This window comes from Portunus trituberculatus, chromosome 47 (genome assembly GCF_017591435.1).
Source record: "Portunus trituberculatus isolate SZX2019 chromosome 47, ASM1759143v1, whole genome shotgun sequence".
NCBI lineage: Eukaryota > Metazoa > Arthropoda > Malacostraca > Decapoda > Portunidae > Portunus > Portunus trituberculatus.
Window position 1 is genome coordinate 3712640 of NC_059301.1, and position 13270 is coordinate 3725909.

The 13270-nt window shown below is 39.1% G+C and overlaps 1 protein-coding gene across 1 annotated transcript; it reads left to right on the forward strand.

Annotated features, from left to right (window-relative positions):
• Positions 1–7253: 7253 nt before the first annotated feature.
• On the forward strand, positions 7254–12464 carry LOC123520777 (serine-rich adhesin for platelets-like). Its single transcript, XM_045283364.1, has 3 exons — positions 7254–7329; positions 8070–11849; positions 11998–12464. Exons 1-3 carry the CDS (start codon positions 7254–7256, stop codon positions 12462–12464), a joined length of 4323 nt encoding a protein of 1440 aa, XP_045139299.1.
• Positions 12465–13270: the final 806 nt, after the last annotated feature.

Here is a 13270-nt window from a genome sequence, read left to right on the forward strand (position 1 = left end):
TATATATATATATATATATATATATATATATATATATATATATATATATATATATATATATATATATATATATATATATATATATATATATATATATATATATATATATATATATATATATATATATATATATATATATATATATATATATATACGATTTTTTTACGTTAAGGCCTATAGGCACACTTGAAGAGTGTATGGGAAGCGCTGTTCAGCTTCCGCCCATTAGTGGCGCAGGTAATTTTATTTATAGTAGTATCCATATTAGGGCCCATATCACCCCCGAAGCTGATCTTGGGTGTAACCACCTAGAACCTGGGTATCATGGTGACACGTAGTTAACTTTAAACCACTCGACAAATGACAAGTGTAAGTATACTGAATATTCATTGTATATTCAGCTTGAGGAATTAACTTCTGAAGAGTTCTTTTGTATAGCTTGTAGTTATCTATATTTTCTTTAGAAGACCTTTTTAATTGCAGCCTGTGTAATTTATTTTTAGTTTTTATTTATTCCTTCATAGTCGGCGTTAGCCATGATTTTGTGTTTGTAACCTAATTTCAGTGAAACTATTGGGAACACATCGTCATAACATTTGGAGAAATCATAATAGAATTTAGTGAATGCTTCTTGGCAGTCATTGATATGGACAATATCATCCCAGCTTACATTATTAAAAACTTTAAGAAATTTCTTTATCCTACCCTCATAAATTCTCTTTGTTATAGTGTTGTTATTTCTAGTATGACAAAAGATTTTCTTAACACAAAATATAGGAAGGTGGTCAGAGATATCTGTGTACAGTACGCCGTTGGCAAAATTATTACTGTGAACATTATTACTGAACATATTATCAATGAGGGTAACTGTAGCACTAGTAATTCGTGTTGGTTTATAATTAATGGTAAAAAGGAGTAGCTTATCATAGTATTTATGAAATTTAACGTTGGTAAATGTCTTTCATCTCTAAGCAAATCTAGGTTAAAGTCTCCCATGATATATGTCTCTTTTTGTTCCTTATTCACAATATTGAACATTTCATTAAGGGAATCAAGAAAGGGATCAATTGGCGCATCAGGAGGTTTATAGACAACTCTAATTATTGTTTCTTTGCCTTTTTGTTCTGAGCTACTCAGTTCTATAAATAATGGTTCAACAATATTGTTATTGAATATTAAGTCATCTCTGTCATGAAACACTATATCTAATTCAACATATAACGAAACGCCTCCTCCTCTCCTCTCTTTTCTGTCTAGATACCTCTGTACATAGGTTTCTATGTTATAGAAATTAGTATTTGCTTCATTATCCACGTTTCAGTGAGGCCAATAACAAAGTTAATTTTTAGATTTTGCACATAAGTTATAAGATTATTTAGTTTTTTTTTTTGGTACACTACGAATATTTGAGTGTAATAAATAAAAGTTGTAACGTTCACTTATTTCTTCAAATTCTTTATTAAAGCTATTTTCATCAAAATATTTACTTGATATATTACTTGACTGTAAGAGACACCAAGACACCAACATAGCACTGTTTCAAATGGTGTATTATTATCTTGAACATAACAACACACTTAGAGTTGATCATCACCCCAAAAAATAAAGTATACAACAATGTAATAGCTTCATTATTATATAAAGCAGTATACAAAACCCATAGACAACAAATTATACATATGACTAACTTTAAACTAGAGAAAAAGAAATATTACATTCATACTAAGGTATCAGTATTGATGTAGCCCATTTAGTATTCATGAGAAAATCAATAATCTTCCTATAAGAACACTGAAAAGTGAAACAAATAAATAAATAATAATAAATGAATGATAAAAATGAAAAATTTCAGAAACCCAATATCACGCTACCGTTTTATTCACACACACACACACACACACACACACACACACACACACACACACACACACACACACACACACACATAGTGTAGTTAATCTATGGAATGGGCTTTCCTGAGACGTGATAGACTGCAATGCCGTAGAGACTGCCTCAAATCCGCAGTCAACAGCGTGTGTTTATTAGACATTAACTTCTGTGTCTCCAGTAACTGGGGACATCTCATTTCATCTATTTTCATTCTTTTCTATCAAATTTTCTTCGTGATTTTTCCCTCTCTAATCCCGTAAGATATATATTTCCATTCCATTTTCCCGTCGTATGCCGGAGGGAATGAAGGGTGGCGAACGAGCCTTTAGCTTTTCTGTCCTTTACTTCCACTAACATCTTGGTAGTTGTAGTCAGATCACCTTGTGGGGACCACAGTGTCTGTTTTTTTTTTTTTAATGTAACACTCTCTCTCTCTCTCTCTCTCTCTCTCTCTCTCTCTCTCTCTCTCTCTCTCTCTCTCTCTCTCTCTCTCTCTCTTTCTCTCTCTCAAATGGTTTATCTTTAACTCAATAACAGAGACACATGAAGAAAATTCCAAAGCGAAACTGCACCAGTGTGTTTTGGAATTGTGTTAAGACAGATGACCGTGTTACAACGGTGAGCGGAAACTAATCAGTGACCGCAGGGTGTCTCTTGTCTCTACTCGTTAACGGGAGTGGCATTGCTGCTCTGTCTCGCGTTCATCACCTCAGTGTAGTGCGGAATCTCACTGCTGGAGGTGTTCTAGCTACCTGTAGTAACGGAGAGTGCCATTAACTTGAGTACTATCAATATCAGTTTATTTCGGTAGGAGTTCCAAGTGTTATTCTGTGGTGATACAGTTTTTTCCAGCCTCTTCTGTGATAGCCTTACTCCACCGCAAGCAGAACCGACTTCCATGTGCACTGTTATTAGCTGATAAAACTTAATTGGTTGCAGTTCTAGTAATTGTGTAGAGGTAACTCTGAGGGTTAAGGCGCGCGCTCGCCCGTGTGTGTGTGTGTGTGTGTGTGTGTTTGTGTGTGTATGTGTGTGTGTGTGTGTGTGTGTTAGTGCTTGTTTGTTTGAGCGCGCGCGAGCATGTGTGTGTGTGTGTGTGTGTGTGTGTGTGTGTGTGTGTGTGTTTCACTGTATGATCTGCTGCAGTCTCTGACGAGACAGCCAGACGTTACCCTACGGAGCGAGCTGAGCTCATTATTTCCGATCTTGTGTGTGTGTGTGTGTGTGTGTGTGTGTGTGTGTGTGTGTGTGTGTATCAGGGAGACAAGGATCCCTGGTGGCCGGCATAGACGACACTTTTTTTACTAAATAATTGTACAGAGGGAAAATAGTTACACATATTGACTGACACACACACACACACACACACACACACACACACACACACACACACACACACACACACACACACACACAGAGTCACTGAACGTACTACCTAAGTAGTATAGTATACATAATGATGCTACAATTACGTTAATAAGAACATAAGAACGTAAGTACAGCGCTCTTCATAAAAGAGGGAAGCTGCAAGAGGCCGCCAGGCCTATACGAGGCAGTCCCAGTGTGCTTAAGTCCCTGTGTTTTAATCTACCTAATTCCATCTATCTTCCCCATCCATGAACTTATCTAACCTTCTTTTAAAGCTCCCTATTGACTCAGCCCTGACTACATGACCACTGAGACCGTTCCACTCATCAACCACTCTGTTTGAAAACCAGTTTCTTCCCATTTCTTTCCTAAACCTGAATTTTTCAAGTTTAAACCCATTATTTCTGGTTCTGTCCCGCTACTGATCCTAAGAACTACATTCATGTCCCTCTGTTAAAACCCTTATACCACTTAAATACTTCTATCAGGTCTCCTCTTAACCTACGTCTCTCTAAGGAATGCAGATTAAGTTTTTCAGTCTCTCTTCATAGGAATATCCTCATTCCCTGTATCTTTTAGTCATCCTCCTTTGCACTGACTCCAACAGAGCTATGTCCTTCCTGAAATGTGGGGACCAGAATTGTACCGCATAGTCAAGATGTGGCCTGACCAGCGCCAAGTATAATTTTAGTATTACTTCAGGACTCCTGCTTTTAACACTTCTAAAAATTAAACCTAATACTCTATTCGCCTTATTTCTGGCCTCAATACATTGCTTCCTTGTACCGAGATCAGAGCTAACTATGACTCCTAAATCTTTCTCATACTTGGAACTTCCTAGTGCCACGTTATCTATCGTGTACCTATTGCTTGGATTATCTCTACCTACGCTCAGTACCCTGCACTTGTTAATATTGAACTGCATTTGCCATCTATCTGTCCATTCTTTCATCCTATCCAAGTCAGCCTGCAAAGCCTTGGCATCCGAATCGGACCTAATTAATCTACCTATCTTTGTGTCGTCTGCAAATTTACTAATGTCACTATTAATTCCACTATCCAAGTCGTTGATATAATTATATTGTAAATCATAATGGCCCCAAAAATGACCCCTGTGGCAACCCACTAACTACTAGAGAGAGAGAGAGAGAGATTTTTCAGCGTGTTCATTAACACCAAAAGACTCTTTTGGCAATAAATGTCACTGTTTGCTCGTCTGATCTCTCTCTCTCTCTCTCTCTCTCTCTCTCTCTCTCTCACACACACACACACACACACACACACACCCTAGGACTTGTGCATAGTGCTGTTGGTCTTGAAGATTTTGTACCTGAAAAGAAAACAAAGACACATTAGGCAAGACTACAAGAGGACTCTAACAAGGAATGTGTTCAGTGTTATACTCTTACAATGAAGAAATGGAAAAGCCATGTGTTTGTTGTGAAAATAGATGAAGAATTTCGTTTTATGTAATAGGAACACCGACCAAAGATAACAAATTAGAAGAAGAAATAGTTGCCTACTGAGTTTCCAGCGCTAAAACAAATGTTATTGAAAATGAATAAGCTAGTCTTTGTACTGGACTTTCCGTGTTTCATTAATACGGGTGCTTTTCCGGGACAAATAAAAAAAAAAAAAAAGAATCACTTGCGCACACGATACTTGCAAATTTGAGCCGTAGCTGTGGAGTGTGATTGCTTGTGTTTGTGTGGCGTCGTTAGGATGACTTGAACTGGTCTTCCTTGCTTGCATGGTGCATAATATGTATTATATATTTGCAATGTCTCACCACGCAGACCGAGAGGCGTGCCAGGACCGCTAGCCAACCTACCGAGGATCGCGCGGCATTGGTCTGTGTGTGTGTGAGTGAGTGAGTGAGTGAGTGAGTGTGGGTTGATGAGATCCAAACACCTGAATCAAGCCTACCTTGTTACGATATACTGTTATCTAAATTGTATAGTTTGATATTGATTAGAGAGTAAGTAAAGAACGTAGTACACTTGTAAACCATCAGCACCCTTAGATAATTGTGTTAAATACCACTCGTCAGCAGAAAGTTGCGAACTTTAGAATAAGTAACGAGATTCCGCTTTGTCTGCTGACATAAAGAAACATAAACAGGAAAAAAATGAGACTTTTATATAGCTTTCTACACTCCTAACCATCCCTGACATCAGTGCATCATTACCACCATTGCTTCTACTGTATTATTTTTTTTTTTACATAACCCAACGATATTAATCAAAGGTGGGGAGGAGAAAGTGTCAGCTGCATTTCATATTTCACTTCACTCCTAACCATCCTTGACATCATTATATCATCATTACCCCATTATCATTGGTACTGCTGTCTTTTCATTACGTAATCCAACGACAATGATAAATCGAATAGTTTAAGAAGGGGAGGGGAACAGAATACATTAGCCTGCCATTGTGTGGAATGTTTTTTTTTTTTTTTTTTTACATATTACCTAGAATATTTTCTAGTAAGAACGTTCATTTGAGAAGTCGGAAAAGATAAAGAAATGTCAGAAAAGATGAAATATTAACCGTGTATGTGAAAGTAAAACAATATAGATAAGAGAAGCAAGATTATTATTAATGTTAGTTTCATTATATTAAGACCGGCATTGTAATTAAAGGGAAAAATGTAAGTAAAGGGTAACCTCATTAGCATTACAAAACAACATAAATAAAGGAAAGCAGAACAAAAAATGAAGCTTCATTGTAATGGTAACGGTAGGTTCTTTGTAACGTCCAAATGCTATAAACGAAAAATGCGTTGAAGTAAAAATTTTTCTAGATTGGCATATCATTAAGAGTTTGAAATTGCAAAAACGTTTGCTAGATATTGACATTTAGTTTTAAATTCTCATGTTTATTTTGGCATTTGATGAAATGTGAGGCAGCAATAAAAAGATAGGTACCACAGGAGAGAGAAATTATGACAGTTGCAATGTTCTTTCACCTTCATTAGACACACAAGTTCGTGAAAAGAATGATTTTTACTTGAATTTAATAAGGCTGCTTTTTTACTGCTTTGTTACGTCAGAAGAGTTACGTTTGCTTGTGATGGATTGGATGGAGTGCGGTGCGATGAGTTTGGCTGGGTTGGATTATGTTGTGTTACGTCAGGGTTGGGCTGGACTTAGCTTGATTTGGTTTGGTTAAGGTGGTGTTGAATTCAATGTGGTTAGGTTAGGTTACATTAGATTATATTACATAAATTCATGGTTATTCATTTTGTTGTGTCCCACTTGATTTTGTTTGCACAAATGTGTCTGGTTTGTTAAAATTATCAGAATCGGAAAAGCTATAATATGTCAGCTGTAAACTTTTAACTTTGATTAAAGCTGACCCTACATGATCAGTATTATTGTGCAATATTTTGTATTGTTCAATATTAATGACAGTGAAGGGCGCTATTGAAGAGCCGTGTAGGAGAAACGAATATTGTACAATAAAAATGAGTCAATATATTATGAAATAGTATTGATCATGTAGGGTCAGCTTAAGTAGCTTCGATTGGGATTTTGAATTCCTTGGGCTTAATATTGAACAAATGTATGTTAAATTCAGGAATATGTACAGGAAGCCTTCCAGTGATTTGCTATTATAAAAACTTACCCTCTCACTAGGAGACCACCTTGGTCTAGAAATGTATCGGGAGTTGCCAAACTTCTGAAATTACAATATTGGCTTGGTTATAAAGATGCTCGTCAAAGGTATGGCAGATCTTCACTTGTATCCTCTACTAGAGGATACAAGTGAAGACTCTAGACTCTAGAGTCTAGAGTTTAGACTGTGGTTCTCTTAAGACTGCATCATTGCAATATAGTGAATCAGTACATAATGCAGTAAGCAACTATATTGTCCCTGGTCCGTGGTAAGGATGGTGACTCTAAGCGTTTCCATAAATACATTCCTCAGAAAAAGTCAACAAACAGACTATTGGCCCAAGGAAGGGATGGTGAGTGGCTGACGGAGGTTGCTGACATGGTTGAATACTTCAGAGCCTTCTCTGGAGTGTTCTCTAATGCTTTCCTAGACAATCCCTCCCCTATTCAAACTTGTGAGACTGTATTGGAGTTTGATGGCTACATGTTTGACATTTTTAGCATTGAATCTATACTGTCGAAACTTAAGTCAAGTTGTTGCTCTGGCCCAGATCTACTGCCACCAATACTCCTAAGAAGATGTGCATCCTGTTTAAGTTATCCTGTTTTACTCCTTTGTTATAAATCTTTATCTTCCAAGCGTGTTCCCTTAGACTGGAAGGAAGAAAATATTACTCCTTTATTCAAAGGTGGTGTTCACTCTAATCCACTCAATTACAGACCCATAACCTGACGTCTGTTTGCTGTAAGTCCTTTGAAAGAATCATTGTTTCTCACTTGTCTACTTATTTGGAAAGTAACCTCCTGCTCTCTCATCAGCTTGGCTTTAGGTCCGGTAAATCTGTTTCTGATCAACTTCTATAGACCTCTAACTATGTCACTGACTATTACGATCAAGGTTTCTTAGTTTATATTATATTTCTTTATTACAAGAAAGCTTTTGATGTAGTCAACCATCAACTGGTCCTTACTTTGTTACACAGTATTGGCATCAGAGACACTCTGTTAGGATGGCTTCATGATGAGAGAGAGAGAGAGAGAGAGAGAGAGAGAGAGAGAGAGAGAGAGAGAGAGAGAGAGAGAGATTTCATATTAAAATAATCGAATTTCAGGAGTTTAAATTTAGTCTTAATTATGTTAACACATATGTATCTATGAATGATCTGATCGTAATAGTGTATTTTATATGTTTCAGATTCATCAAAGTTGGGGCTGCAAGAGCCTAACACAGAAAACGAGAGGAATCACAGAAAGGTGAAGGACGTCAATTTTCAAGTCTCACTAAACGAAACAGTTTATTCTCAGACATTGCCGGCATTTCCAAATTCTAAGACAGCTTTCCTAAATCTTCACTCACGAAGAAATAGAGATAACGGAAAGCAAAATGGTATGAAAAGAAATGGAAGCCATAAACAAACAGAAGAATTCTATGAGAAAACATCTTCATATAATTCATGGATTTACTTACTGCATGACGACAGCACTTCTCAGAAATTGGACCTAGACACGACGACTGACATACAAGGTAAATTTACTGAGACTACTTCAAAGCCAGACAAAGTAGAGGTAACTACCCACAATGTGAACACAGATAAAACCACTACTGTACGATCCCACACTACCAAGACAATCACTTTAAAGCCAAACACTACAGAAGTAGCAGTTCACCAAGCAAATATAGAGAAGACGACCATTGCACCACCAGGCACTACCAAAATCATTCCTTCAGGATCACAAACTTCAAAAGTAACCATCCAACAAATGAAAAACCAAGCTGAGACGACCACTCATCCAATAGATATCACCACAAGACAAGAATTTGTGCCACTTGCTACATCTACGAGCGTCCCTGAGTATTTTCAAGGTAATGTAAACAGATCTGAGATACGATCTGTACTTCAAGCGTCTAACTCTACATCTTCACCATCCTCCATCCCAACTACTACCGCAGTGACACTTCAGGAAGCTCCTAGTAGTTTTATTTTGACAGAAAGTAGCACTTTCGATTCATCCACTTCCACATCAGCATCATCACCTATGTCTCTTACTCACTATCACACAAAAGAGCCTGCACCAGATGAGTTAGCGCCATACGAATTCAACATATCTTCACTTTTGGAAAACTTACAAACAAAGGAAAATTCCACCAATTCTTCAACAATAGAATCTTTAGGAAGATCCTTCTTTTGGCCTCCCATGCTCCTAAGCCTGCAGTCTCAGCTGCAGCATCCCTTCAGTCTCAAGCGTTATTTGAAAAATATCATAAGTGACACATCGGTGACAAGCAATACACTGCTGCCCATCAATTCAGTGACTAAGCCGATCACTAATTCCTTCTCTGCACCAAACACTAGTGCAGACATCTCAAACTCCGCAACAGGAAGCACAGGAAACTTTGAAACTTCTGTGACACATATTCCTTACATTTTTCATTATCCATACCCTGCAGTTGGCTCTCAAGGTTCAAGACAAATCTATAAGAATGGTACATTCTCTGAACCGAACTTCAAGCATAGATTTCCCCAGAAGTCTCACCAGAACAATTATGTAGCAGATCAGTGGGGATTCAGTCACGCTATAGAGAGCCATCACCACCCACACAGTCCAGAATCAGATGCTGGATCTGCACATGGAGGATACTCTATGAATTCACTTAGCAAAATCCTTCAAAGCATCAACTATCAAAGTAGTGGGCACTTATTCCCTTATGCAGCGCACCTCGCTCCTGGTTATACGACGTCACATGATCTGCATCCAACAAAAAGTGTGGCCATCCCTTCAGTAGTCACCACCCGCCTCATATTGTCAACACGTCTCCCAAACGACGATGGAGATGAACCGTTTTTTACCTTGATTTCACACTCAAACAAGCAAAAGTCCCAATCATCTGAGATGCTTGGTTTATCACAGCTAAGATCGCCTCCCAACCTAGTTTCATCAGGTCCTACTCGACCTAAACTGGCTTCTTTTTTACATGAAGATGGAATAAAGAAGTACTACAGTGATTCACTAAGTGAATCAAACTTAGTGACAGAAACAATAAATTCTGAAATAAAGAAATTTCAGTCAATACTGATAAGCGCAGCGCACAACGTCCTTCCCCAAAACTTTACTCGTATAGAAGTCCTCAGCTATTTAGTTAACTTGATGAAGCTAGCAGTCTCTGGTACGAATAATACACGTCGAAAACAAGGACCAACCAGTCTTGATGTCCTACCAGCAATTCCCTTAGTAACTGGGCCAACCAGTAGTGAGGCCCTAGACCTATCAGCAATGCCCTTAGTAACTGAGCCAGCCAGTATTGAGGTCTTAGACCTACCACCAATTCCTTCAGTAACTGGGCCAGCCAATATTGAAACCCTAGACCTATCAGCAATTTCCTCAGTAACTGAACCAACCAGAAGTGCGGTCCTAGACATACCACCAGTTCCCTTAGTAACTGAACAGGTGTCTCTTCCGTTGACAGCCCTGCCGAGTTTGAGTACTTCATTGGATGCATCTCCGGACACAGTTGTTACCCTCATACACACTGTTACAATGACCCCTGACACCTATAACTCCATCACCACCATCATACCCAAGCTATCGACAACTAAAGTCACTGCAGTCACAGAAAAGACTTTTTCAACTGACTTCTCGTCCATCACCAGAGTACTAACAGAGACTCGGTCCTCCGTTGCATACCTTCATGACCATCTGAAACAGCCACAAACGGTGTCTCTGCGAGAAAATTTGTCGACTCAGAAAAAAGAGGGATCCTTTCATCGCTTCAGTGAAGTTACAACAGTCACAATCGTCAAGCCTCTCTGGCAAGAACTCACTGAATCCATTTCAGAATATACTACAAATAATGCAAGACCTCAAATAACTGCCATCAGTCACTTGACACCAACACCATCCTTCCACATACCAGAGGCTAACCGGTCAAATAATGATGAAGCAAATGAGTCACTGCATTATTTTTCGATAGTATCAGATCCATCTAAAAGTCGTACATGGATCTATAGTTCTAAAACCTCAGATGGCGCTTCATGGAATAGAACTGAAAGTTTCCAAGCATCTGTGAATATGATACTTGGTAATAAAGATATGGTGTCAATAATGCCAAGTTACATAGACAGAAATGTTCTGCCTGAAATGGCAGAAACAGATTATCGTGTGGTGAATGTGCTGGTGAAGATAGAAGCCACATCACCCTCTCCCACGCCACAAATTACGATCAGCGACCGTCCATCATCACCACTACAGCGTTTTCAATTACCCTCTAATCATGTTCATATGTCATCCTCCAAGATCACCAACAAGGGTGGCTTAAATTCAAGGTTGTTTAATGGAAGCACCTCTATTCTCAGTCTTCATCATGCAGCATCACCAATGCAGAGTTTTCACTTCATCAGTCATACATCTTATGATGAATTACAGACTCCAGGCGTAGGCAAATGGAATATTCTTATTCCTTTTACTTTGTCTCATAAACCACAGTTTATTCAGCATTCCAAGATACCTGCGAGTGAGAACACTTTCATTAAGGCTAGTCATATGATGCACCACACCAACACCGTCTCTGAAGAATCTCCTGTACAGACTTCCGACGCATACCCACTTACAAAGAGGCTAACAGCAAGTACTGGATCACAGTTGTTCCCCATCTGGAACCCAGGAACCTTTCAAAATCATCATAAAACGACAACCAAGGCAATCAAAGTGAATTCCTCCATTTGGCTTAGTTCCACTCCATCCACAACTGTCTCTCCAGTAGTTCTGATACATTTGAAAAAACATAGCGTAACTGAGGAGAACCAAGAAGACGAGAAGCTGGTAGACGCTGCTCAGCCATCGCCAGAATCTTCATATCATAAAACATATAACACTCAGGAACAACCAAAACAAACACAGCAAGAACTAAACCACGCTCAACAAAACTTTGACAATAATGAAAAAGAAAAATACCTTTGGCTAACAGAAAAACATACAGGTCACAGTCAAACACTTCACCAATCAGAGCAGAATCATCTTCAACAAGATGAATATCCGGAGGAGCAAACACACCATTTACAAGACCAAAGCAAACAAAAGGAAATTCTATTGCAGAGACACAACCAACCATACCACACACTGCACAGATCAGACCAACCACAGCTCCAATCACATCATGCACATTACAAACCAGAGCAAACACAGTATGTACCACACCAAACACAGTATTGGCCAGACCATATACATCCTCAACAAGACCAAACAAACCATCGACCATATCAAACACAAAACTGGTCCTACCAAAAACAGCATCCGCAAAACCAAACGCAATACCAGCCACACGAAACACACAACATGCCAGGCCAAACACAGCCCCATCCACAGCAAATGCAACGCAGACCAGGCCAGACACAGGACCAAATATGGAAAACTCAGCATCGACCCTACCAGACACATCAAAGGCCACATCAAACACAGCACCAACCCCATCAAGCACAACATGAACCAGAACGGACACATAACCAGCCAGACCAAACACTATATCGGCGGAACCAAACACAGCAAGAACCAAAGCAAACACAGGACCAACCGCACTTACGACCGCAGTGGCTAGACCAAAAGCAGCACAAACCAGAGAAAATACACGACAGACTAAACAAAACACAGCACAGACCAGAGAAAACCCAGTATAAACCAATTCAAACACAGTATCGGCCAGACCAAACACAGCACCAGCCATTCCAAACACAGAATAAACCAGACCAGCCACAGTATTTACTAAGCCAAACACAACACTGGATGGATCAAGCACAGCATCCACCAAATCAAACGCAGAATCAATCACAGCAAACACAGCATCAAGTACATCAAACAATGAAGCAAGAGAATCAAACACTGCAAAGGTTAGACCAAATGCAACAACGACCGGACCTAACACACCAAATAAAGCATCATGAAGACCATGGGTATCATTTACAGATTCATTCAAACAATGGAGATCAAAATGCAAACGGAACCCAAATCCAGACCTCAAGCTCCGTATACAAAGCACCCTCAACTTTGTACCACCCCAATAGCTCCCTGTCCCATGCGTCAATGCTTAAGCCTACTGTGTTAGTTAATTCAAGGCCTGAGTTATTAGAAAAACCTAACACGACTTCAATTAATCTGTTTCCTGTCCCATCAAGCTTCAGCCAACTTCTAATTCAACTGACTGGTCGTCCCCTGAAGTCATGGATACCTTTCAGCGCTGCCATCATCCCTACTACGTCTCGTCCGCATCCTTTCATCTCACGTCCTCATAAAATTCTACGCCCTTCCTCACAAAAGTCTGAGATGAACATTAGCATGGAGCAAAGAATACAATCACAGTTCTTTAACTGGTCCTCTGTTCAGCCTTCACATCTCTCTAGTTTCTCT